Genomic DNA, 26,582 nt, shown 5'->3' with positions numbered 1-26,582 from the left:
CAGCTTAGGTCATGATCTCACAGTGCATGAGTTTGAGCCCTGTGCCAGGCTCTGTGCTGACAGTGGGAAGCCTGCTTGGGATTCTCTCTCTCCCTCTCTCTCTGCCCTTCCCCCACTCATGTCCCCCCCCCCCATCTCTCTCTCTGTCTCTCTCTCAAAATAAATAAACCTTAAAAAAATAAAAAATGTGCAACAAAGGGCTGATGCTTCCCAGCTTGCTTCTACTGACATCAGAGACACGACAGGATTTTGCAGAGCTGAATGTGCACTGAACCCTGGATGAGGAACAACTAGAAGATGACAATGAGCCCCCCAGCCTAGCCCTGAGATACTAGCCACTTGCTCAGAGCCTTCGTTTTAGAGCATGGCCACCTCAGGACACGGAGCTGATCCTTCATTCATTCCCTTGGTCCAGGCCAGACTGTCCCCCATTCAGAGGGAGGGCCTGGGGCCTGTGGCAGCTTCTAGCAGATGTGTAGGACCAAGATGTGTGCTCTAGGGTGGAGCAGGTGGGGGCTCAGCCCCCAGGAGGAGACCGCAGACCGTTCTCCTCACTCTCTTTCAGGAACACAATGAGTTCAACTCCTCCATGGCCAGGAGCCAGACGAACACGGCGCGGATTGACGGCCTACGGCCGGGCATGGTGTACGTGGTGCAAGTACGTGCCCGCACGGTGGCGGGCTACGGCAAGTTCAGTGGCAAGATGTGCTTCCAGACGCTGACGGATGGTAAGAGGCAGGCCAGTGCAGTGGTACAGGGCCAGCACTTGGGGGAGGGGAGGCGGCCCCGAGAAGCTGCCAAGTGCCAGCCTCTCACTGGATTCCAGTGTGATCCCCTTGGAAGGCTTTGCCTTGGGGAGGGCGTGGGAGCATGTGCTCTTGCATCATTCACAAGGCAGGGCACCCTTCTCAAGTCTGGCCTGTTTCTCTCCTAACATCGCTGGGGTTTGCCTTCAGTGGGTCTCTGTACCACATGCAGAGAGGTGCCGCCATGAGACCCACACGCACCTCAGGGCTCATGTGCCCTCCTGCCTCAGGACCAGGGACCAGATGCTGCCGTTGTTTTGCACTCACTCCCACTTCACCCCTCCGTTCTGGGTGACTGGGAGCTGAGCTCACAACCCAAGTGCACAAGATAAGGTCTCCAGGAAGGACACGGAGGGGCAAATTTGGGGATGCAGCAGTCCCATGTGCCCAGTGTCTCAGCCTATTTGAAACACTCTCACATGTGATTCTCGTCATATATCTCCAGTGATAACACACAGATGCTGTCTTCTAAACCATTCCCCAGGCCAGAAAGCCTGTCACCCAACATACTTCCATCTTTGGGCTTTGTTAGTTCCCCACTGTGACAGTCTCTTCCAGTCCTCTGAAACCAGGCTTTTAAATGGTTATGAAAACCTGATTTCCCTATAGCCTGAGCACTGAGCATGGGGTATCTGACTGTGTTCCCTCACTCTTTTTCTTAGCCAGCCGTTTACCACGGCATATGCTTTCATTTATCTACTCACTATCTGTTTTATTTATTCATTTGTGAGCTGTTGCCTTATCATTTTCCAAATACCAGTCTCTTCTCAATGCCCTCAACTGAAAGCCTTTAATTTTTTGCTTATTACTTAAATTATATCCAAAACAATCTGCCCTTACGTAACATTTTATTTTAGGTTGGCACTCTCTGACTAGGCACATAATAGGACTTGAGGTTTTATATTGACTCACATTATAATTTTTAACAATTTGAAAATTCACCAGAAACATTTAAAATCACAGGATTTCATATGCAAACCATTATATGCATTTTATTGTGAAAAACTGCAAAGAAGCCATTGCTGGTGGGCATTGTAGGGGGAGGGCCGTGCCCCTGAGCTGAGAGGTGGCTGCCTCCGTGGGGTGCTTGCCCCTTCCCAGTGATTTGTACCCGGATGCTTTAATGTGAGTTGTCTGGCTTCTATAGGATTGGAGTTTGCAGCTCGTTTTGAGTTCTTTTTAGGTGAATCTTCGCTCATGTTTTGAAGATGGTGAGATGGGGTGAAAAGCAAGCCAATTTATTCAGATTAATAATGCTGCCGGAATGAAAAGAACGCCGGCTGTCTCCTGTTCCTTAAGGATTCTGTCTCCTCTTTGCACCTCACTTACCATCTAGATTTATGGGCACTGTGGCAGCAGGAAGTACACAGGATTAAAAACCCAAAACTCAGAATGCTCTGAGCACTGGTCTCTTGGCAATTCTGCTAGACAAATCAAGAAGTAACAAATTTCTCCCAAGAAGACTATTCCTTTTACATTTGGCAGTTAAGTTTTATAAACCCAAGAGGGGCTAGATATAAGAGAGTTTTGGTAAATGGCCAAATTCAGGAGTATTTATCTTAATGACTGAGGTTTGCACATTGGTAGTAATTATGTTCACTGAGGCTTCAGGCCATCTTCAGCACAAAGGTGAGGCTGAAGGTTGATCAGTGATAGGGTCATTGGAGCAGGGAGGGCCTATAGGATTCCACCCAGGGTCAAAGACCACGCTTTAGGCAGGTTTGACCTCCACCTAACGGCAGAGCAACCATGGTCCTGGGCTGCTATTAGCTACAGTGTGCTAACCTTTGACTTAGATGCGTTTTTTAACCCGTTCATAAAGCAGGATATCTGAATGTTTATCAAACAGTCCAGGCGATTCTTATGCTCCCCGGTGTTTGAGAATCATCCTTCAACTCTGTGAGCGAAGGAAGACACTTCTAAAGATAAGGATGTTGGTTCTTGAAGTCTCTCACTCTCTAGAAATCAGTTTTAAAGACTGAAGGTCACATTGCTTTATGAAGTTTTTAAGTTATAAAGATGTTTTTTATGGACTAGTCATTTTGGTTCCTTGTTTTGTTTTATTTTTTGCCAAAAAAAAAATTTTTTTTAAGTTTAATCACTTACTTGGGCGGGGGGGTGGGCAGAGAAAGAGAATCCCAAGTGGGCTCCACAGTCAGTGCAGAGCCCAGTGTGGGTCTCAAACTCCCAACCCGTGAGATCAAGACCTGAGCTGAAACCAAGGGTTGGATGCTCAACTGACTGAGCCACCCAGGCACCCCTCTCTGCCCCCAATTTTTTTTAAAAACACATGTTATAGAAAGTTCTCAGCTGAAAGCTGAGAGAAACTGAAACTCTGCTTTCAGTCTTTAAAATGTATGTCTAAGCTCACCTAAAGGAGCTAGAGGCAGAGCAACAAGAACGCCCTAAACCCAGTAGAAGAAGAGAAATAGTAAAAATTAGAGCAGAAATAAACAACATAGAGACCAAAGAAACAATTGAACAGATCAATGAAACCAAGAGTTGGTTTTTTGAAAAAGTAAACAAAATTGACAAACCTCTAGCCAGGCTTATCAAAAAGAAAAGAGAGAGCACCCAAATAGACAAAATTATGAATGAAAATGGACTTATTACAACCAACCCCTCAGAAATACAAGCAATTATCAGGGAATACTATGAAAAATTATATGCCAACAAATTGGACAACTTAGAAGATATGGACAAATTCCTAAACACACACTCACTACCAAAATTCACACGGGAAGAAATAGAAAACCTGAACAGACCCATAACGAGTGAAGAAATCGAATCAGTGATCAAAAATCTCCAAACAAATAAGAGCCCTGGACCTGATGGTTTCCCTGGGGAATTCTACCAGACATTTAAAACAGAATTAATCCCAATTCTTCTCAAGCTATTCCAAAAAATAGAAGTCGAAGGAAAACTCCCGGAATCATTTTATGAAGCCAGCATCACTCTGATTCCCAAGCCAGACAGAGATCCAACAAAAAAAGAGAACTATAGGCCAATATCCTTGATGAATACGGATGCAAAAATTCTCAACAAGATCCTTGCAAATCGAATCCAGCAGCATATCAAAAGAATCATCCACCAAGATCAAGTGGGATTCATTCCTGGGTTACAGGGCTGGTTCAACATTCGCAAATCAATCAATGTGATCCATCATATCAATAAAAGAAAAGATAAAAACCATATGATCCTGTCAATAGATGCAGAAAAAGCATTTGACAAAATACAGCATCCCTTCTTAATAAAGACTCTCGAGAAAGTTGGGATAGAAGGAACCTACTTAAACATCATCAAAGCCATCTATGAGAAGCCTTCAGTGAACATCATCCTCAATGGGGAAAAACTGAGAGCTTTCCCCCTGAGATCAGGAACACGACAGGGATGTCCACTCTCACCACTGTTGTTTAACATAGTGCTGGAAGTCCTAGCATCAGCCATCAGACAACAAAAGGAAATCAAAGGCATCAGAATTGGCATAGAGGAAGTCAAACTTTCACTCTTCGCAGATGACATGATACTCTACATAGAAAACCCGACAGACTCCACCAGAAGCCTACTAGAACTGATCCAAGAATTCAGCCAAGTTGCAGGGTACAAAATCAACGTACAGAAATCGGTTGCATTTTTATACACCAATAATGAAGCAACAGAAAGAGAAATCAAGAAACTGATCCCATTCACAATTGCACAAAAAACCATAAAATACCTCGGAATAAACCTAACCAAGGATACAAGAGATCTGTATGATGAAAACTATAGAAAACTTATGAAGGAAATTGAAGAAGACACAAAGAAATGGAAAAACATTCCATGCTCATGGATAGGAAGAATAAATATAGTTAAGATGTCATTACTACCTAAAGCACTCTACACATTCAATGCAATTCCAATCAAAATTGCACCAGCATACTTCTCAAAACTAGAACAAACTATCCAAAAATTTGTATGGAACCACAGAAGACCCCGAATAGCCAAAGTAATACTGAAAAATAAAACCAAAACGGGAGGGATCACCATCCCAGACTTCAGCCTCTACTACAAAGCTGTCATCCTCAAGACAGTATGGTATTGGCACAAAAACAGACACATAGACCAATGGAACAGAATTGAGAACTCAGAAGTGGACCCAAAAATATACAGCCAACTGATCTTTGACAAAGCAGGAAAGAATATCCAATGGAAAAAAGACAGCCTTTTTAACAGATGGTGTTGGGAGAACTGGACAGCAACATGCAGAAGAATGAAACTAGATCATTTTCTCACACCATGCACAAAAATAAACTCAAAATGGATAAAGGACCTGAACGTGAGACAGGAAACTATCAACACCCTAGAGGAGAAAGCAGGAAACAACCTCCTTGACCTCCACCGCAGCAACTTCTTACTTGACACATCCCCAAAAGCAAGGGAATCGAGAGCAAAAATAAACTGTTGGGACCTCATCAAGATTAAAAGCTTCTGCACAGCCAAGGAAACAACCCAGAAAATTAATAGGCAACCAACGGAATGGGAAAAGATAGTTGCAAATGACATTTCAGATAAAGGGTTAATATCCAGAATCTATAAGGAACTCACCAAACTCCACGCCCGAAAAACAAACAACCCAGTGAAGAAATGGGCAGAAGACATGAACAGACACTTCTCCAAAGAGGACATCCAGATGGCCAACAGACACATGAAACGATGCTCAGCATCCCTCCTCATCAGGGAAATACAAATCAAAACCACACTGAGATACCACCTCACGCCAGTCAGAGTGGCTAAAATGAGCAAATCAGAGAACTCTAGATGCTGGCGAGGATGTGGAGAAACGGGCACCCTCCTGCACTGTTGGTGGGAATGTAAACTGGTGCAGCCCCTCTGGAAAACAGTGTGGAGGTTCCTCAGGAAACTAACAATAGAACTCCCTTATGACCCAGCAATAGCACTGCTAGGAATTTACCCAAGGGATACAGAAACGCTGAGGCATAGGAGCACATGTACCCCAATGTTCATAGCAGCACTCTCCACAATAGCTAAAACATGGAAAGAGCCTAAGTGTCCATCAACAGATGAATGGATCAAGAAGATGTGGTTTATCTATACCATGGAATACTACTAGGCAATGAGAAACAATGAAATCTGGCCATGTGTAGCAACATGGATGGACCTTGAGGGTGTTATGCTGAGCGAAATAAGTCAGGCAGAGAAGGACAAATATCATATGTTTGCACGTATAGGAGGATTAGGAGGAACTTGACGGAGGAACAAGCAGGAGAAGAAGGGGGGAAATGGTGGGGGAAAGGGAGAGAGGCAAACCATGAGAGACTCTTGAATGCTGACAAAAACTGAGGACTGATGGATGTGGGGGGGAGGGGAGGATGGGCATGGAGGAGGGCACTTTGGGGATGAGCACTGAGTGTTATGTAGAAACTAATTTGACAATAAACTATTTGTAAAAAAAATAAAATAAAATAAAAAAATAAAAAAATAAAATGTATGTCTATAGGGTGGCCTTGAGAACAATATCCTTATCTTTGGAAGTCTCTTTCTCCCCCCACAGAGTTGAACGGTGATTCCTAAACTTTGGGGAACATGAGAATCGCCTGGAACATTTGGTAAATATGGAGATAGTCTGCTCGTCACTCAAAGATTCTGATTCAGCAGATCTCAGGAGGAACCCAGAAAAAAAAAGTCATGGTTAATTATCAGGCTCAGGTGATTCTGATGCAGGACATGGAGAACTTCACTTCAAGGGCTATTGTCATTAGGGTTACCAAGTAAAATACAGAACAGCTGGATAAACTTGAATTTCAGATAAAGAACCAACAATACTTTAGTCTAAGTATCTCCCATGCAATGTTTGGGTATACTTATACTAAAACATTATTTATTGTACATCTGAAATTCAAATTTAACTGGTCAGCCTTTTAAATAGTGTGTCTGGCAACCCTAGTTGTAATAGAACATATTACAAGCTTGATCTCCATATGCCTCACTCCTTGATGCCAAGTGAGGAAATAACCACAATAATAATAATAATAATAATAGCCAGCTAGGCCAAGTGTTTTCTATGGATTAAGGAAAAGAGTATTAGGATTTGGGGCACCCATGATCATACAGACATTGCAAAAGGTGCCTCACATAATTTGATTTATTATTACTTATTTTAGCAGAAAGGAATCTGAGGGTCAAAGAGACTAAAGACTTTGTCCAAGATCACAGAGCTCACATGTGGTAAAGCCAGGGTTTAGAGGAGCTCTGTTCACCTCTGTGACTCAGGGGCTTCCTTTTCACCTGTGTAATATAGCACGGTTCTAACCTCGGCGGAAGCCTTGATGCTGTTCTTCTTGAGTGGGAACTTTGGAGCGCCAGGCCACTTCTCCGGTGTGTCTTCATCCTCCACAGCTCCTGGTGTAGCACCTGCTGCCCAGTTGCCGATGTCCTTTAAATATCTGCTCAGAGAATCTGTATGCTGTGCTGTGTTTCAACACCTGTGTGTTTTCAAAGGTCCTTCAGCAGTGGTTTTTCTTCTTTCCCTTAGACTTATCCCTAGCATGACTGACCGTCGTTTGAGAGACCTTCCCAACAAGGGGATGTAGATTGGCGTCACCTCTGCTGTGGGGACTCATGTCATCAGCATTTAATTCTGAGCTTCTCTCTGTCACTGCTGTTTTGTTTGTATTGTTACTGTCATTTGCTTTTAGTTGTTCTTATTTGTCACTAGGAAGATCATTTTTAGTTTTAGTTGGTCTTCCAGCTCTGAAGCACGGAACTTGGTGTCTCCATATACATACATACATACGTATATACATACACACACACATATATATTTATAATGTCTTTAGCGTCATGCATTGAGTCCCAGCTGTATGCAAAGAGCACACAGGAAGGACTCTAATGCCCCTTTTTCACCTAGATGACTACAAATCCGAGCTGAGGGAGCAGCTGCCACTGATTGCTGGCTCAGCAGCAGCCGGGGTTGTATTCGTGGTGTCGCTGGTGGCCATCTCCATCGTCTGCAGCAGGTAGGCCCTCTACTTCCACTCCCACCTGCTCACCTTGGACCCAGGAGGCCCCTTTCTGCATGCAGGCCCCTCCCAGGCCACGCAGACTGTATGGGGCCTGACCATACACAGCCATGCTGTCAAGCTCATGGTCCTCCTCCCATCTCAATCTACAGGCAGCCTAGAATTTGCCAGATGTTTTGTTTTCTCTGTCCTGGGATAAAATCCTCCATAAGCACTGGGCAAGGTGATGGGTAAACAGCATCCATCTTCAAACCTTCTTTGAGTCCTCCTCACCATCAGAGTGGTGGTTAGCATCACACCGTGTACCACAGCCCATCCTGGGGTCAGAGAGCCAAGGCCTTCAGCAGAGGGCACAAGGTGGGCAGGCAGGAGGGGAGCTGAGGAGGAAAACAGGAACTCCAAGTTCTGCACAAGGGCGGGCCCTGAGACCTGGCGACTTTTTAATACTGTTGCTACTGCCTTTGGGGTTTAGCTCAGATTCTGCTGCGGAAAGCACTGTGGTTTGCTTTTCCAGAGCAGGTCCGCGGTACAGCCCGCATATTGATGGGTGTCCTGAGAACCTCTCCCCAGGCTCTGACGGGGACCCACGGCCCTGCCTGGTCTCTGAAGAACCTTGACTTGAAAGCAGACCCAGCTGCCCATGGAGGTGGTCAGGCCAGGACGCAGGATAGGAGCTAAATGTTAAAGTGGGAGCAGCCCAGTTCCCAGTCCCAGGAGATGGCCAAGAGAGCCCCCATTGAGACAAAGGAACTGGGGTGGGGGGATGCTCCTGGAGCAGAGCAGTGGGGGTGCACTCCACCTAAAAGGGCTCCTCTTCCTCGCATCCACAGGAAACGGGCTTACAGCAAAGAGGCTGTGTACAGCGATAAGCTGCAGCATTACAGCACTGGCAGAGGTGAGTAGAAAGCACATGCCCGCTGCCTGGTAGAGCAGGTGAGTGCTTCGAGTGCTCCTGACAGCCAGACCAGCCAGTCCCAACGACAAGCCCCCTTCCGGTCCCCAGTGCCCCAGAAGCGTCCTCTCTCTGCAGGTCTCCAGGGCCACAGGCTGCCCGCCCCATCTGCACTCTGCCCACTGTGGGCACTCATTGGACATCTGGTGGGTAGATTATCTTCCACATTGATAAGCCCGTATAGGACACAGAATGTTGGGGGGGGGGTGAAGATTGGGTTTAGCAAGTCAATGAATCCTGAAATCAGACTCAGTGGGAAAAGATGGAGGGTTCTCTATTAACATCTTCTGCCTTATCTTATCCAATTGAGCGGCTGGGGAATGTGTTAACCAAATTCACAGATAAGCCAGAGAACATGAATGTAGGGAATTAAAAAGATAGCAGAGCCCAAGAGGCCAGAGTGTTGGGATATCTCCCAAGTGTTTTCTTTTAAACAGTGCCTTTGAAAGTTTTTCTCACTCATTATCGTACCCATCTCTTTTTTTTAAAACAATGTATACGTAGTATTTTTATAACTAAAATTTCTCCTTACCAATGTACAGTGTAAAGTCCTAGCCAAAACTATTCTTTTATCTGTGTAATTGCAACATTGCAGAATCTTAAAAAAGGTCACTTAGGCCACCTCTCTACCTCCAGAAAACTTTGATCCTCGGGACATGTTGTCTTGCTAAAGAACTCCTTTTAAATTCCACAGATGCCCCACCAGAAACCCATCCCAGTACTCTGCACTGTGCCCTGTCGTGCGCGCGCGCGCGCGCGCACACACATACACACACACACTCAGCATGCCTTCAGTGGGCAAAATTTTTCATGGACCAAACTCCTCCCTTCTCTAAACCCAAGGCAGAAAAGTGAGGCCAGGACCTTCGCCCAGCAGCTCAGAGGCGTTTGCCTTCCGGCACAGCCAGTGCTAACTGGGACTGTACAAAGGCCGCCCTGCAGATATGGCTTTGTTCTCTGGAGTCTTTCAACCCAAGACCAAGAAACTGCCAAGGGTTTGTAGAGGACCAGGCCCCTGGTAGCTGGCTGCTATTCCCAGGCAATCATAGCTGGGAGGGAGGTGACAGCTCAGAGTGGGCTCAGAGACACTGAGACTTGCCCACAGAGAACCAGGGCAGCCTCCAAGCAGCAGCACAAATGTGGGGGGGTGGGGATTGGGAGAGTGGTCCCTTCTAAGGCTACCGGCAAAGTTCCTACAACACTCAGAATCCCATATACTCCCCTTCCTTTCTCTGTCCAGGCTGCTGTGGGCCTCCATTTCACCCAGTTGTAACTGCTTTCAGAGAAACCTTACTATGTTCTCTTTCTTTCCCTATGTCCTGACTCAGTGCCTCACTGCAAAATCTACAGATGTGTTTACCCATTTTGACCTGTGCATTTGCCCTTCTGGGCAGAGCCTTCACTTCCCCAGATGAAAAACAAAGACTTCCATTTATCTCTAATTCTCAAATGAAGATGCCCACGGCACGTCAGAATTACTGGAAAGGCTTTCTCCATTTCCCTGCTTCTCTGCCTCTGCCTCTGGATTTTGATACTGACACACCAGCCACCGGCTCTGGGTTGACTCTCTGCCATATTAAAAGCCACTGTGGGGGCACCTGGGTGGCTGGGTTGGTTAAACAGCCAACTTCGGCTCAGGTCATGATCTCACATTTCATGGGTTGGAGCCCTGTGTCGGGCTCTGTGCTAACAGCTCAGAGCCTGGAGCCTGCTTTGAATTCTGTCTCCCTCTGTCTCTGCCCCTCCCCCACTAATTCTCTGTCTGTCTATCTCTCTTTCTCTCTCAAAAATAAATAAAACATTAAAAAAAAATTTTTTTAAACAGCCATTGTGAAGCCCATTTCAGATTTAGCATCCTGTAACCTCTTTTGATGAAACATTTAGAGATGACCATGTCAGACTGAATGCAGAGGCTGCAAAACTAGGTTCAAAAGGAGGAATGCCGTTTTGGATGCCCTAAGGTGAGAATAGGGTGCCCTAAGAAGGACCCCCCTCTTTAAAGTTAGGCAAGCTAAGCCTCACCACTCTTCGGTCAGGGTACTGAGGGTCCCCAAGCATGAAATGCAGATGCAGCTTGGTGCCTTTTGGGCCACTTCCACCTGACTTCTGGCCATCCTGCTCTGGAGGGGTAGGCTTTGCCGGCCCAGCACATGGCACCTGGATGCACGCAAGTTCTCTTCCACAATACTTAGGGGCCCTTTTGGGGGACTCTCTCACCTCTAAGACCAACAGAAGGAGGCTTCCCTAGTTCCCAGGCTCCACAGAGAACCAGGACACAGTCTGCAGCAATAGTGGCCCTGCAGCAGCCAGTGGGGACAGCTAAGCACACAGTGCTGACAAGCTGCACAGTTGCTGTCCCCAGCACTCAGGGTGGACCAGAGCCAGGACCCTTGGCTGCTTTAGAAGTCTGTCTTCTTTTTAATTCAGCTCACCTCTTATACGTGTCCTTTCCCCTATTCATAACTGTTCTTTTTATCTAGTCCCTGAAACCTGGCACCTCTTTGCTACCTGGTTCCCTAAATTCATAGTCTCATGCATTGAGCTGCATTAGTGCTTTTCTCCCGTGCACATCCATCACTCTGACCTAAGCTATTACTGTTGGAGAATCACAGCCGAAGGACTGGAGAGCTGGGGGAAGGCTCAGCACACTTACAGCAGAAGAGAACACTCCTGGCTCTGATGGAGAACGTGTCTGGCCTAAGACAGGGAAGGGGGAGGAGTATTTAGTTATGAAAGGCCTCTCTTTAGCACAAATCGGGAGCTTTATTCTGGTAGCTCACTTCAACTCATCTCACCTTGGCAACTGCTTAGTAGATTGGCATTAACCTAGGAAGATTAAGCGACTTCCCCAGGTCACGCGGCTCCTATGTGGCAGTTAAGTCTGGCTATAGAGCCCATGCTTTTACCATCTTGAGGAGGCTCAGGGTACCTGGTGGAGCAGGGGCAAATCGGGTGAGGACTGATTCCAAGTGTCCTGGTTGGTGGTTTGTTCGTCCCCACTCTGGGTCCCACTGCAGGAGACAGAAAGATCAGTTATGTCTGGGAAGACTGTGTGCACATAACTATACCTGGACCATCCACATGCATGCACAGCACTGTGGGGTGTGGCCAGCAGCTGCAGCTCTGAGGACTTCCTGTCCAAGGAGTGACAGAAAGCCTGCAGCAGCTCCCCAGCTGTATTCATCAGTGCCCAAGACAGTCCCTCCTCTCTTCCCCATGGGCAGGGAATAGGGTGTCTCATAGAGAGGCCGGAGGTTTCTGCCCTCCCAGACTCTCCTTTCAAGCTGATGGAAAGGCTGAAGGAGAAATAACTGAAATCTTTGCAGATGGAATACCTTTTCTAGCTTGTGAAGACATGGCAGAGCTGTTCACTTTGAGAAAACAGCATGCTCTCTAGGGCACTGGTTTATGCCCTCCTCCAAGCATGGAGCACAGCATATGAGCATGTAAAGAGGAGGTTGGATTTGGGAAAGGCGAGTTGGGAAAAGAATCTACTGGACGTGGTGCTGGATGCTTGGACAAGGGGCCTGGAAGCCTGTGGTTCATGTTCAAGGATGGGTGGGTGGGACTGTGGGTTTCCCGTGTCCCAGAAGAGGCAGACAGGTGGTGTGTTCCCGTGATTTCTGTGAGCCAGATATCAGAAGGTGCTTGCTGGCTGACTAAAAATTGCCTGGATAGGATGATCCCGGTAGGCCAGGGTAGGGTTGAGAATCAGAAAAGTTCCAGTTGATTCTACATTTGGGAAGCGCTACTGGGTATTGATGCCGCTTACATAACCACATGCCCGATAGTGGCTGAGGTCTCACTGATTTCTGAGTTGGGTGAGGTGTGTAGGGGTGGGGAGAGAGGAAGAAAAGAGCTTGGTAAGGGGTCAAGGGCTTTCAGAAAGCAACCCTGACACAACCATCTCCGTGGTACAGGTAACTGCAGATATAATCACGGATCTATTCTTAAGCCTTGAGAAAAGCAAAAACAAATAGGTTACGTGCCCAAAGACCAGCAGAAGCCCTAATTCCCACCTAGGGCAAGAGGACAGAGCACTTAGATTACAGAACAGGAGTGTGAACTTGATCCCTGCCAAATGCTTGTAGAGACCAAAGTAAATGGGTTCTGTGCATCTACAACTGAATTCAGTGATCACTGGGGACCACAGAAGATTATTAAGAAAAAAAAGCATGGGGACTTCCCCTCATCTCGTAGGGTTATACATTTAGTAATTTCAGCAAGAATTGCATATGTAGGGAATTTCTTTTTTGGCAAAAATATTTGATGCTCTCCTAGAGGAAAGGATTGTAGAGTGAGTACGGACCTTGTCTTCATACCTGAAGAACATGAGTTAGTGACTCCTGTCAGCCAGGAAGGAGTCACCAGCTTTATTCTAGCCCTTGTCCAATTCAATCTCTTATTCGTTTGGTTGTTTTTTTAAATTCGTGAGTCAGGTGGAAGCCTAGGGATGCTTATCAAGTTTGTAGGTAACAGTTGGAGAGCATAACTAACACCGTATAAAACAATCAAAATTCAGAACTATCCAACAGCTTTGCATACTAATTTGAAATCTGCAAGATGAAATGTTAGAGGGATAAATCTAGAATCTGGTGTTTGGGTTTAAGCAAAAATAAGGCAGCACAAAAAGGAGACCTGACTTGCTATTCATTTGTGTGAAAAATGTGTAGATATTTAGTTTACCACATACTTAATATGAGTGATGTATAGTGGAGTAAAAATCCAAGCACTTTTATGGATGCAAAACAATAGTAAAAAATAATGTAGACACTTTACCTGTATTAACTCATTTAATCCTCATAATTGTCCCATGAAGTTGATTTTGCATGTGAAGAAATATCCTCAGAGAGGACAAGTACCCTGTCCAGAATCCTGGAATTAGTGATTTACAAAATAAGCTTTTAAACTCAGGTCTGCCTGACTCTCTGGTCCCCAGATCAGCAGCCTGCCTGTTTAAAGGGCCAAGTCCTGATCTCTTCCCTCAGAGACTTGGAAACACCCTTTCAGTGCTGGAGAAACATGGGCAGGGATCAGGCATGATGCATTCATGGCAAAGGAGGGGAGATGGTATTGTTGTGCTTCATGAGGTTAAGTGGAACCATCTAGTGAAAGATCAAAGTAGGCAGATGTTGATTCAGTGTAGAATACCCTCGCCCAGACTGGAGCTGTCCAACACAGAGCCAGGCTGCTTTGTGGGGACGTAAGCTCTCTGTTCTTGATAGCGTTCAAGCACAGGCTAGGTAGTATCAGTAAAGGATGTTGTAGAGTGAACTGCTGCTCTAGGTGGGAGCCTGGACTAGATTAGACCCAGAAACATACCTCGCTCCAAGATTCCACATCCAGCTTTCCCAACTCTGGGTGGTAGAAGTGTTTCCAAACTATAGAGGACCAGCATCCATCCATACCACTGGAAATCACTTTGGGTACCAGGGTGAAGGTCACGTGGACCCTCTGGAGGAGGAGACAGGCTGGATACTTTGGCTGCCTCTTCTGGAGGTATCAGGAACGCTAGTATCTGATCATGAGTCAGTGAGGGCCTATGAGGAGAGGAGGAAAGACCCCCAGGGGCAAAAGGTGGCTGAGTTTTCAATGGGTGTTTATTAAATGTCAAGTAAATCCAATGAGCAACTCTGTGGCTGTCAACTTTGGGTTCCCAGCAAGACTTCAGTCGCCCAGAACCTGCAGGCCTTGCCTGGAAAGACCTGCCAGTGCTGGTCATTGAGGTCAGGAAGCAGGGAGGTATGAAACTCTTTTTCCTGAAGTACTTTCCTTGGGAGCAAGTAGCCTGCGGTTGACTTTCCTTCTCCTAGAGGTATAGTAGGCAATTACTGTGGTTTTAAGAACAAACCTAAATATGTGGTGAAAACTTCCATGTAGAAAGTAGAAGGAAGATCCTCCTCAGATCCATGGCTTTTCCACTGAGGCTCAGTGCCTCCCACAGGGCTTTTCTCTGATTCTTCTTCAAACCTGGCCAGGCACCCAGAACCTCTGCTCCTTCCTGGAAAAAAACAACTTATCTATTGCCCTGGTCATGACCTTCAGAAGCAGGTGGAGCACACTGCTTCTACTTCCCATCAAGCTTTCCTGGTAGGTTTACCCCACGAAACTGCCCATCACTCAACAGCTTCAGCCACCACTCATGTGCCTCCTATATCCACAACTCCAGATTTAGACTTCCAGCTCTATTTCTATTCTGAGTTCTGACTTCCAGACACTTGCATATTTTATCTGTGCATTCATACTATCAAAGAACATGCTCAAACTTCCCTGATGCTGGGCTTCCTTTCCCAAAGTCTGTTACCTGGTTGACAGCACCTCTTTATTCCAGAGGTCTTGGCAGTGATTTGGATTCTTCTTGTCCCTCTTTATTTCTCCATCTTTAATTGCTCACCAAGTGCTATGAATCCTTCCTTAGAGATTTCTCTTGCCTCTTCTGTTCTTCTCATTGCAGCACTCTGGTTGAAAACTCTGTATCTTGCACCTTAATTATTGCAACAACCTCAGAGCTGTTTCTCAGCCTCCAGCCCCTTCCCCATGACATACATGTGAACTTTGCAGCCTGCCAGCCAAAGGAATTGCTTGGTGCCTTGCTCTCAGCGCATCCCTTCCTAGCTCATGGAAGAGTTATCAGCTCTGTGTGTATGATGGCATCCCTCTTAATGCCTTTGTTTGAAAGTCAAGGCCCTCCAATGTAGTACCTCAGTGCTCTCCCACCTCAGTCCCCCCTTATCACTATACATAAGCTGGTCACACTCTCCTCGCTTCTCTCTGAGCTTTGCCTTAGATACCCCAGGCCTCTCCTTCTCCAGTGCATGACCATGTGACCTGTCCTTTTAGGATTCTAACCTTGAACACTGACATCCATAGCCCTCTACCTTCTCTGTTTTTTGCAGCATTTATAGCTCATTTCCAGGTGTGGGCTCCTGACTTTAGACTCTCCAGCACTGTTTCCCAGTTATTTCATATCTACATCATTTGAAGAACCTCATGAACTTTGCTTTTCCTGTAGCTCCCATAGTCACTAGAACAGTGCCATCTGGGTGTCCTGTCAAGGTTGAGAAAAATGAGGGGTGATCAATGTACTGAGGGAGAGGATTGGATGAAGTCCTCCCAAGGACTGGATTTTATGTGCAGATCCCTAAATTGCTTCACTCTTGTGCTTAGATGTCTGGACCAAATTTAGGTGAGTCACCAAGATGACAAAGTCTGCCTTGGATCCAGAATGGGGAACAAGGAAGCACACTTCCCCCTTTCCCATGGCTCCATCAAACGTGCTAGGACACAGGATATCAGTGACTGCAAACAACGCAATTCACTACCTCTCCAGAGCCATACTGTGGGATTCCAGGAATCCTCAGCCAGCAGGAGGTACTGGGCCCTTCCTGGAACCCCTGAAGCCTCCCAGGCTCTCTTGCTGTCCCACTCCCAAGATGTTCATGGCACTGATTTTGTATTTTCCAAGTGCATGAGAAGCCTGAAGAGCAGCGTTCCATCTTCTCCTTCAGGTGTTAATCCTCAGTGTCACACACCATTTAGAACTATCCCTTTCTAGGCCTCTTTTTCCACCCTGAGACCTTGGCACTTGCAAGAAGGTCTGACTCTTTAGATACACCCCACCACATCTGCCAGCACCCCCAGACTTTGTTCCAGCCTGACTTACTGATGTAGGGTCTCTAATAATGGCCAGGAGTTTCTTCTGCTTCGAGCACTTCTCTGTGCCGTGCAAGAAGGCTCTGGATGGTGGCTAAGTCATTCTTCCCCAGACTTAAGTGCCTAAAGCATTGGTTTGTGGGTAAGATTTGGCTAATCTCCTAGGACTATGGTCTTTTAAAGCTTGAGGCAGTCCAGGCTGCAACCCACGGCCATAGTATAAATGGGTTTTGAGGTCAAAGAACAAACATAACTGCAAATTAGTTCTTTAATAGAAACTAGTGAATTAGAAGAACATAAAATTGAAGATTCTTTTTCTTTCTCAAGGCACTAGGAATCAGAAGTTTAGATCTTTACATACTACTTTTGTGTCAAAGGTACGTCACCTATGTTAAAAATGAGAAAATAATTGGTAACTGTAAAATATTGTAATTATATAATATTTGCGATAATAATGTGAAACACTGTATAAGGCATTATAAAATACCTTACGTTATGAGCTATATTGCATCTGATATTACTATTACTACCAGTGATAATATTTCCCCAACAGTCATAATCTGAGAACAATTTCTGAGCCTCATCTCCAAATGTTTGGCTGTGCCTGGCTCCGCAGCTGACTTGAATTCCTCGTTCACTGTCTGGTGATTCATTGCACTAAATACCATTTTCCTGATAATTAAAAACTGCTCACTGGCAAGTGGGAGCAGGAACAGGCTGATGCAGGATTTATGCAGAAACACAAAATGAGCCACAAGACAAATGACCTGTTCTGCCTAGCTAAAGGCATTTTTTTTTTTTTTTTTCTCATCATCTTCGGGGACTTGAGAAAGCCTAGCGGTAATGCCCGAGAGAGGTCTGCAGACATGTGTTATTCCAGGCTGAGGTAAATGCATGGAAGCCATTATGTGCACGTGCTCAGTCAAATCACCCTCCTGGTTTCCAACACTGGATCCCTGCCTTACCCGAGGAGTTAGGCCAGGACCCTCCGCTAGGTCAGCCCTCTCAGACCCTCATCAGAGGAAAAGCACTGGAGCCTAAGCCATTTGATGATAGGCTTTTGTTTTCAGTTTCCCTTCCACAATATAACAATGGTGTCTTCAAGTTCAAAGAAAACAAATACTCATTCCTGTATGCAGAACTTCCCAGTGACGTTGCATCACCCCTCCCAGGCTCCTCCATGCAGCTTCCTCAACTTTTTGTCAGGGGCTTCAGTGACAATCAGAACCTCAGACCCCAGTCTAGCAGTGACATCACGAGCACTTGCTGCCCCCCGACCCCCACATACACATTTCCTAATTCTACAAGGTAGCAAACCTCTCCTTGTGAGTTAATTGCACCCATCATTGAAGTATGAACTTTCTCCCACGTTGGTGCATCTAGTTGCCTATTACTGGCCTGAAAGAATGCTAGCACCATCAGGACATGAGCCGTTCCCCTCTGGGAGTAGGTCCTTCCCAGAACTGATGGGGGCTAATATCTGTAAAGCTCATTAACTCCGTATCCTTTCTCATTCATCCTTATAGATGTCTGTACTTGCAAACTGTTCATTACTGCACATTTCTAGATTGTTTAATTAGTCTTTGTGGAAGAGTTCCTGTAGGAGAGCTTAGCATACATCACTTAAAAGCCCTTGATCTAAAATAACGAGGTAGTTATTCTTAAAGTAACTAATATAACTCTAAGTGCCTTACATCCTCCACCGCCCACCCCACCTTCCTCTTCCTACCTCCCCGAACACTTCCTGGAACCATTTACTGATAATAATCATGAGAACGTCAGTCTGAGCCCTCCCTGTGTACCTCAGGCACTGTGCTAGGTATGTCATTTGCTAGGTATGTTCTTTAATACCACAGTCATCATGGGAGGGATGTGCTGTTTCCTCCACTTGCAGAGGAGAACACTGTTCTAAGAGGGGTATGTGGATTTGCTGTTTTATGCCAGGCTAGTAAGAGGCTTTGGGGTTCTGTCCTCACCTATAGGCCCCAGGGTCTGTCTGGGCTCCTGGCCTCCTCTCCTCTCAGCGTAGCGCAGGATTCAGGATTCGGGGAAAGTCGCAGGTTGTTGACACTGACCTGCTGTCCACTTTGCATTCCGAGTGAGTCTGTTGTCTCACCTCCTGCCCTTCAGTTCACACTGGCCAGCTTCCACCCATATAGCATCTCCGTTTCTTCGCCTAAACGCTCTCTGGCCATGGAGCCTCCCTGCCCACCTGTGCAGCAGGCCAGTCAGCCCCCACTGAAGGCTGGTGGGAACCTGTGTGTTTATACCATGGCTCCTTCCATCCAGGGTGGAAGCATGAGATCACCCACACCAACTCCCAGTTGGTGCTTTAGCTACCCACTGTGGGAAGTGGCTTGAGAACACACTTTTTATAGGCTGCCTTCCTTGCCCGATTTTACGTCCCCACTGACCTATCAGAGAAGCCATGTGGCTTTCAGAGCCCTTTCTCAAGGGCTGCTTCTGGAGGAACCCAAAGTATGACCACCTGAAGATGCTGATCTGACTTCCTTAGACCCTGTCAGTCTGGTTTCAATCATTTTTGCTCTTCACTTGTTTGTCATACTAAATGAGAAAGAGGTGAACCCCCACCTCTATTTTCCTTTTACTCCATTATTAACAAAGTAGAACACTGGCCTCACACATGCGTGTGCGCTCTCTCTCTCTCCCTGCCTCCCCACCTCTCCACCCCCACCCACATTCCCCAGGGATCAGAACATTCCATATAAAGGTGAGGATCTCTCTATATGCTTTGTCCAGATTTCAGGGGGCAGATTCCAAAGTCCATGTTGTCATTCTCAAGTTTCCAAGGAACATTCTAGAATGGTGTTGACCATCCTAAAGCAACCCATTTAGCATGCTAGGAGTGGTTTTATTTAATGACTGGGAATAACCCATCTTTCCAAAAGAGCGGTTCTTCTGGGCATGGTATCTGGCTCTGACTTAAAAAACAAATCCCCCTTCATTTCTCTGCTGCATCTTCCTTCTCCCTCTGGACTGTCACTAGCACTTTGAATCCTTGCCTGAATTGTGACCAAAGCAGCATGAACTTGGGGGAACTGTAGACTCATCAGGATTCTCTGGGTGAAAAATGTCAAAACTGGACCCTAAGTGTAGGGCTGAGAGTCAGCAGAGATGAGCTGCGGTGGGGGGGCACAATGATCAGGGACCCTGGAGAGCTGCCTCAGCCTTGGGTCCCAGCCACGGGGGCTTGGCATGCCTGCTTTTCCAGACCTGCCTGCCCTGCTGACCTGATGCTTCAGTGACAGTGGTGGCAGGCAGAGAGAACACCCACTCTTCACAAGGATGCCGTGCCGGACTGTGTCGCTTAGCTGTCCAGGCCTTGTCCTACTCAACACACCAGCACCAAGATAGCAGTTTCTATATTTGGCCTTAGGACCCATCAGACATGCTGAAAATTACATTGTGCATGAATCCGTTTGTTTCTTGGGTTCCGTTGCCTTTTTTCCCCTCTCCTTCACTTTTGAGTGTATTTTTTCTGCAGTGACAATTCTCTGTTTCGTCCCCATGCATGCCTATTTATCTTGCCAGTGTAAACATCAGTGACAAAGTCTATATTCCTCTTTGTACTTCTCATTCACCGTTTCGTTTTTCATACTTCAGTGTGTCTGAAGGCACAGGCATTCATTACCATTTTTCTTTCGTTCCACCTCATTTTTTTCTATGTAGACTTTGCTCTTTTCTCTATCAGTGTTTTCTAAGCTTTTATCTTCACATTTTCTCTTCTGGTATTCTGTCTTGACACTTCTGTCTTGAGGTGTTTCTAATAGCAATTTCTCCTTCTTCTTCTTTTATTTTAATCCATCCTCATCCCTCTTCCAGCCGTGGCCACAGCCGTCAGTTATAACCTTAAAGGTGGCCACCACTCAGAAAAGTTGTCAGGTTGATAAATATTGATATCTACCCTACCATTTTACCACCACTCTTCTGCTAATGCATTTGGTTGGCATCAATCAGTTTCTTTGCCTTCTGTGAGCGCTCAGTGTGGGAGCTGGTCCCGATCTGTCACTTATAAGTAATCTGCTCCACATTTCATCAAGAGCTCTAAAAGAGAAGAAAAAATGGAGGAGAAGTAGAGGACAGAAAACCAAGCTAGTGTGGCCCAGAGGGAAGGGAGACGGGAAGGCCCAGTAAGGCAAAGAGAGGCAGTCTGGTATGTACGGGGGACGGCCCCCCCCCCAACTGTACCCTTACTGCTGGGGACAGCAGCCAGGACTTACCACCGTGTCCTCTTTGGGATGTTAACCCTGCTTATCTCCTCTAATAAGGCTCCCCAGGGATGAAGATCTACATTGACCCCTTCACTTATGAGGACCCCAACGAAGCTGTCCGGGAGTTTGCCAAGGAGATTGATGTATCTTTTGTGAAAATCGAAGAGGTCATCGGAGCAGGTATGGCTCTCCCCTCCCCTCGTTTCTGTTCTCTTGGTGTCCAGACGCCTTCTTCCCACCATTCTAGGTGTTCTCTTTCAGCATAAAAACTCATCCCATTGGGAGAAGAGTTTCTGACATTTCTCTCCCCAGAAGATGAGTCTGAACCATCTATAATGTGTGTCTAGGGATCTTTGGGGGACCTTGATCACGGTGGCCAGGCTTGATTGGAGTTGCAGAGAAGTTAGCTGTAGTTTTGAAAGATTCATACATAGCTCCAGAAATGGACCACCAAATGCACCAAAAGAGAGAGAGCCAGGGTACACAGTTGAGATGACTTTGAAAGAAACAGAAATGTTTAGAAGCTGGACAGAGGGTCTCACTCACTCACAATATCTCCATGGCTCTGGATCAGGATTTCTCCCCAAACTTTTAGTTCTCCTATTCCTACACACACGCATTTGGAGGCAGACCATGATGAACTGAAGTGAAGAGGGACCGCTCTTTCCAGAAGAAAACCCACCCATAACTGTATTTCCTACAAAAGATCTATGACATGAACAGTAACCCAAGCAAGTTTCACTTCCAAGAAATATGCATGCTCTCCTCCATCTCACTGTGTTGGAATAGCAATCCAGCCCAGCAGAGAACTAACTGCCTGAGATGCTCTCAGGAGATCCTACCCAAAGACTGATTTAGAATTTTCATCTTTCCTTAATGGATCAGTAGTTGAGTCAGTTTGGCAATGGACCCAACCATATTCATGTGAATGAGTAAAATATCCCCAAATATCATCACTTTATAAGTAATTTCTTTACTGGCTCCTTTGTCATCTATTTTGAATCGTCTTAAAAGATGTGTTTGCTCTGTGTCCTCTTTCCTACTTTCATTTTCTTCTGCAATGTCCTTTATCTTTTCTTCGTCTTCCGTTCTTATTAGCCGTTGTTCGAGCTCTCTTCACTCATATGCTGTAGTCTTCTTTTTAGTTCCTGTGTTTAGGAATGTTTCATTCATATCAGTATTTGGAGAGCCATGGAGTTGCCTCTCCCTGTGACATTTTAACTCGATAAAATATGCTTGGTCAAAGTCCTACAGACAGCCACTTCATATATTATCTTTAGGGGGAAAGTCACTATCCTTCCATTCACTGCCTCTCTTAATGCACTGAGGGGTCAAAAAGGCATCTGTGAAATTGGAAGTCACATTTGAAAGCTTGCTCCATTAGACTAGCATTTTCATGCTCTGGACTCCCTCTTAAAGAGCTCCACCTTCATGGCATCTCTGTGGTGGCTGCTGGGACTGTCCCTGTCAGGACACAGCTTTCTTCTCTCACTGACCCCTCAGGAGTTCCAGCCGGCTAGCCATAATCTGATCCACACGAGTCTGTACATTTTTTCCCATTGACTTTCATTAAATATGTTACTGAACCACAACTTTCACTTCTGTGCAGATAATTTTCTCTTCCTCTTTAGATGCTGACATATTTAAGGATCATGCCTTGGAAGGCTGGATACCAGATAAATTGGATTACTTCTAGGGGCTCAGATTTCTCCAGTGAACTCGAAAGAGTGTTGGAGAGGCCTGCTTTCAGTCCCGCGCCCATTTGCCCACATTATTAATTGTTGTTATGTCATGTGGTAATGGTGCTAGTGATTTTAATGTTGTTATTTATGTCATATGCTTCAAGCAATGTGTTTCACCCCAGAGAGCACGTGTCAGCCCCCTCCCGCCTTTGTCAGGGGAAGAGTAAAGAGCCTTCTCACTTTATGACCCTGCCAGGGAGAGACAATTTGGGGTGAGCTCACCAACTGCTGGATGCCTATAAAGGGACAATCGATGGCCCTGCTCCATCCTTCACTTTCCATTTTTGTAGAGCCTGTGCTGCTGTTGCTGTGTTTGTGCATCCTGCTCTGAGAAGGTCAGCCCTCTCTGTGGCTCTCGTGGTAATGGGGAGGGATCGATACATTTAGCAGTTTATGAGATGCCCAGCTGCACGGGGTAGACTTGTGCCCGGTCCGCCACTGACCACCCTCTACCAGACGCTCATCTCCTCCTGATTCAGAACTTCCAGAGCTAATCCCTGCAGATATTAATTCACTATGTGTAACTCGATGCAGTTTTAACAGAAGATGCTCCTAGCTGGAATCAGTCCTCACACCCCAGCTCTTTTTCTCCTCTGTCTCCACGCTTGCTTCTCCCACACCCTGCCTCACGGAGACTGGCTTCACTTTGTGCTAAAAGAGCTGGTGTGAAGGTCAAGTTAAAAAGAAAAGAATGTTCTAAGGTAATATTTATACGGTGTTATTGGCAATATTCCTCTTCGCCTCCTGGCTGATTGGGAGCATGGGGCAAAAACTGGGTTGCAAAATGGTAAAGAAACATGAAAAGAAGACTCAGAAGCCATTTGTCCTTCCTTTACTGGTGGACTCCTTCCCTCCCTCCCTCGACAAGCTCTTATTGAATACTACTTGCATGCTGGATGTAGGGTTCTGGAGATGGACAGACAGCAACCCTGCCCCCCTTCAGAGGTCTGACAATCATAGCAGGAGATAGGCCAGTAATGTGTTCACTGTTTCACACAAGACAGGCCTGTGCAGAGTGTTGGGTTGCCCAGGAGCCGTGTTCAACTCCTTGTTCTGGGAGTGGGTGCAGGCATCAGGAAGGCTTCACAAAGGAGATGACCTTTGGCCTGAGCTTTTGAGGATGAAAACAGTAGAAAAAGCAAATTTTTGTGAAACTCATTAGAGAATGAGACAGTGGCCAAAGAGGAAAATTGTATGATTTAAGAGAAATGAATCCGACCTTGTAGCTGCAAGATGCGGGAACTAGCTGGCGCCAGCTCACAAGAGCCAATTGTGTATGTCTCTCTCCAGCCCCATGTTCAGTGACACATGTTGGTAGGTTAACATCAGCCACGGTGGGAATATTTACATAGTAGGAATTGGCAAATGCTACCAATGGGAGGTATTTGTTTCTTCATTTCTTTGCTTTCTGGAGAGCTAGTAGTTGAACACCTACTGGCACACCCCAGCCTTCCAAAGTGTGCAAGGTTATTTCAGAGAGGATGCAGAGGAGCCCACCTCTGCCTGCTGAGTATAGAACCAGAGGAGAGGCTTATGATCATTTCAGGAGGGATTAAGTTTAGAGTTCAAGAAGATTCTAATTCATTGAACACTGATTCTGTGCCTGGGACCATGGTGGATGCCGGAGAATACACTGGTGCCTAACAGTCCTTGCCCGGTAGCGGTTATTGTCTAGCACACACACAGTGCCACCCCATGAGAGGAGGGGAGGTGATTGACAGCTCAGATGAGGGGCCCAGAGGACACATAGTCTTGGAGGTGGAGGCTTGATAACAGGAGAGAATCCAAGGAAGATGCCTAATCCAAGACCTTAGGGACCCTTGACGATATGAAGGCTTTGTATGGGCTGATACCCTGTGTGGCACTTCCTGAGAACGTGGAGGAGAGAAGGCTAACAGGGAGGCATTTCCTGAGGGTAAGTATCAAGCACTGAGTCTGGAGAATGAGGCTGAGACCAGAGATCCAGAGGCTATGGTATGGATTTTATCCTGTAGAAAATGGTGACGTCTTATAGGTATCTGAGCCAGTGAGGTGATAGGAATGAGATTCCGGGGCGGTGAATCTGATAGATGCTATGTTTGGACTGAACTGTAAGGAGGCGACGGGGAGGGGTGGGTGAGGCCTCAGAGGTATGGAGACCGTATGGGGCTCTGCTTGGAAACATGGAGAGGGTTTGAGAGGACTGCTGCTGGGATGGAGGTGGTCAGGAAAGCTGTGCTCGAGTAACTAAATGGATCTAAGCCAGAATGTGTCCAAACATGGTGAATGGAGCTGATGGGGGGACATGACAGGGAGCTTGTGGCCAGAAATGAGGGGCATCAAATTAAAGCCGTTGAAGGGAGATGAAGGCTGAGAAAGGCTGCCAGGCGCTGGAGGGTGAGAGGGTGGCAGTTGTGCATGTGAGGGAAGGCCAATAAAGTCTAGAAACTGTGAGGCTGAAGAATTGCAGCAACGGCCCAAGTTTCTTCTCAAGTTGTTGAGGAAGTTGTACAAAGGGATAATAAGGGGCACCTGGGAGGTCAGCCGTTAAGCATCTGACTCTTGGTTTCAGGTCAGGTCAGGTCATGATCTCACAGTTCATGAGTTTAAGACCCACACCAGGCTCTGTGCCAACAGTGCAGAGGCTCCTTGGGATTCCCCCCTCTCTCTGCCCCTTCCCTGCTCTGTGTCTCAAAATAAATAAATAAACTTCAAAAAAAATTTTTAAAAGGCTTACACAAGAGTAACTGTGAGCCAGTGTGATGGCATCCAGGAAGACGGAGCAATAATGAACTTATTAACCATTATGCAGCTATATGCCCATCTTTCATCATCAGGCTCAGAGTTCCAATGACAACAGGGTGATCTTGGGATTTTGTTAGTCCTGTGCCTGGCCTGGTGTGGCACTCAAGTGTTCAATCATATATTATTTGCATGAATTATTTGAATGAAAGCAGGTCCTTGTGGGGAGAGTATAGCAGGGAGGAAACTCTGGAGAACTGGGCAGAGCTTGGGAGGATGGAGAGAGCCTAGAGGGATCCTGGTCACTTGGTGCTCCAGAAATGGCCCAGCGGGATAAAGGCTGGCCTTCCTCTTCCCCTGCAGATAATGCACATTATTGGTCTCTTTAGAGAGGGCAGCAGGCCTTCTGGTGTCTTTGGAGAATATTAGCAATCTGTGACCATGAATCTGACTAATAGGAGCCATCTCACAGGTCAACTCCAAGGCATTGGTTAGTTCTGATCAGTTTGATCCATAGACTCGCCCAAACCATAAAGCAGGGCTGCCATCTATAATTAGGCCCCTTGGCATGAATGTCACTCTGGGTTGTGCAGTGTGTAACCTGTGTAACTGTAGACAGCAGCCCTGATCATGACTTTCAAGTGCATGAAAAGGTAGGTAGAGGCGTTAGTAGAAGGTGGCTTCCAGAGGAAGATATGGCAATTGTATTTTATTAATAAATCTCCTCCTCTGACTCCAGCAGCTGCCAATTCAGCATTTCCACAGATGGCTTATTGTGAGAGAGAGGCAGGCTTGTGGGGAGAGGGCTCAGTGAGGAAGGCTGGGGAGGGGAATCTGTGATGTGCACAGACCAGGAATGGGGCCATCAAGGCCCACCAGTACTCTCTTTGACGAGGATGGATTCCTTTTGGTACAAAGGCCACCAGCCAGCCTGATTCTCTTGGGCTTATTCGAAGTGAGGGTGGGCCGTACGAGGGTGGCCACATCCTGGATGGCAGTCACAGCAGGAAGGGTTTCCAGAAAAGAAAATCAAATAGATGTCTTGAGTAATTATAATTAGGACAGCTGGCATATATTGAAGCTGCACTGTGGATATATTTTATGAGCATTGTCTCACTCCACTCCCATAACGTGACTTAGGGTGTATGATTGAGTGAGTGTGTGTGCGTGCACGCATGTGTGTGTTTAACTGGTAAGGAAATCAATATTCAGAGGATAGCTTGCCAAAGGTTGCACTGGCAGCTGAGTGAATGGTAGAGCAAGAATTGAAACCCAGACACGGCTGATCTAGGTCTGGTGAATGTGACCCCCGCATACCTACGCTTTGGTTACTGTTCTGGAGAGGAGCAGTTAAATATCCAAGGACATTACTTCTGATGGCAAAGTCTGTCTGGGAGTTTGGAATATGCATGCCTCCTTGCTTGTGATGATGGTACTGTCCTAGAATTCAGATTGCC

The 26,582-nt window shown here is 46.3% G+C and overlaps 1 protein-coding gene across 1 annotated transcript in view; it reads left to right on the top strand.

Annotated features, from left to right (window-relative positions):
* Window positions 1-26,582, top strand: part of EPHB1 (EPH receptor B1) — a 144,785-nt gene that overhangs the window by 52,423 nt on the left and 65,780 nt on the right. The window contains exons 5-8 of the mRNA XM_039256473.1: window positions 566-728; window positions 7,714-7,822; window positions 8,656-8,720; window positions 20,720-20,842. Coding sequence (XP_039112404.1) covers window positions 566-728; window positions 7,714-7,822; window positions 8,656-8,720; window positions 20,720-20,842 — 460 coding nt within the window. The remainder of the gene's footprint in view (window positions 1-565; window positions 729-7,713; window positions 7,823-8,655; window positions 8,721-20,719; window positions 20,843-26,582) is intronic.

Source organism: Hyaena hyaena, unplaced genomic scaffold (genome assembly GCF_003009895.1).
Source record: "Hyaena hyaena isolate Hyena2069 unplaced genomic scaffold, ASM300989v1 scaffold_575, whole genome shotgun sequence".
In the NCBI taxonomy this organism is placed as follows: Eukaryota; Metazoa; Chordata; class Mammalia; order Carnivora; family Hyaenidae; genus Hyaena; species Hyaena hyaena.
Note: the sequence above shows the minus strand (reverse complement) of the source record. Positions and strands in the feature narration are given on the sequence as shown.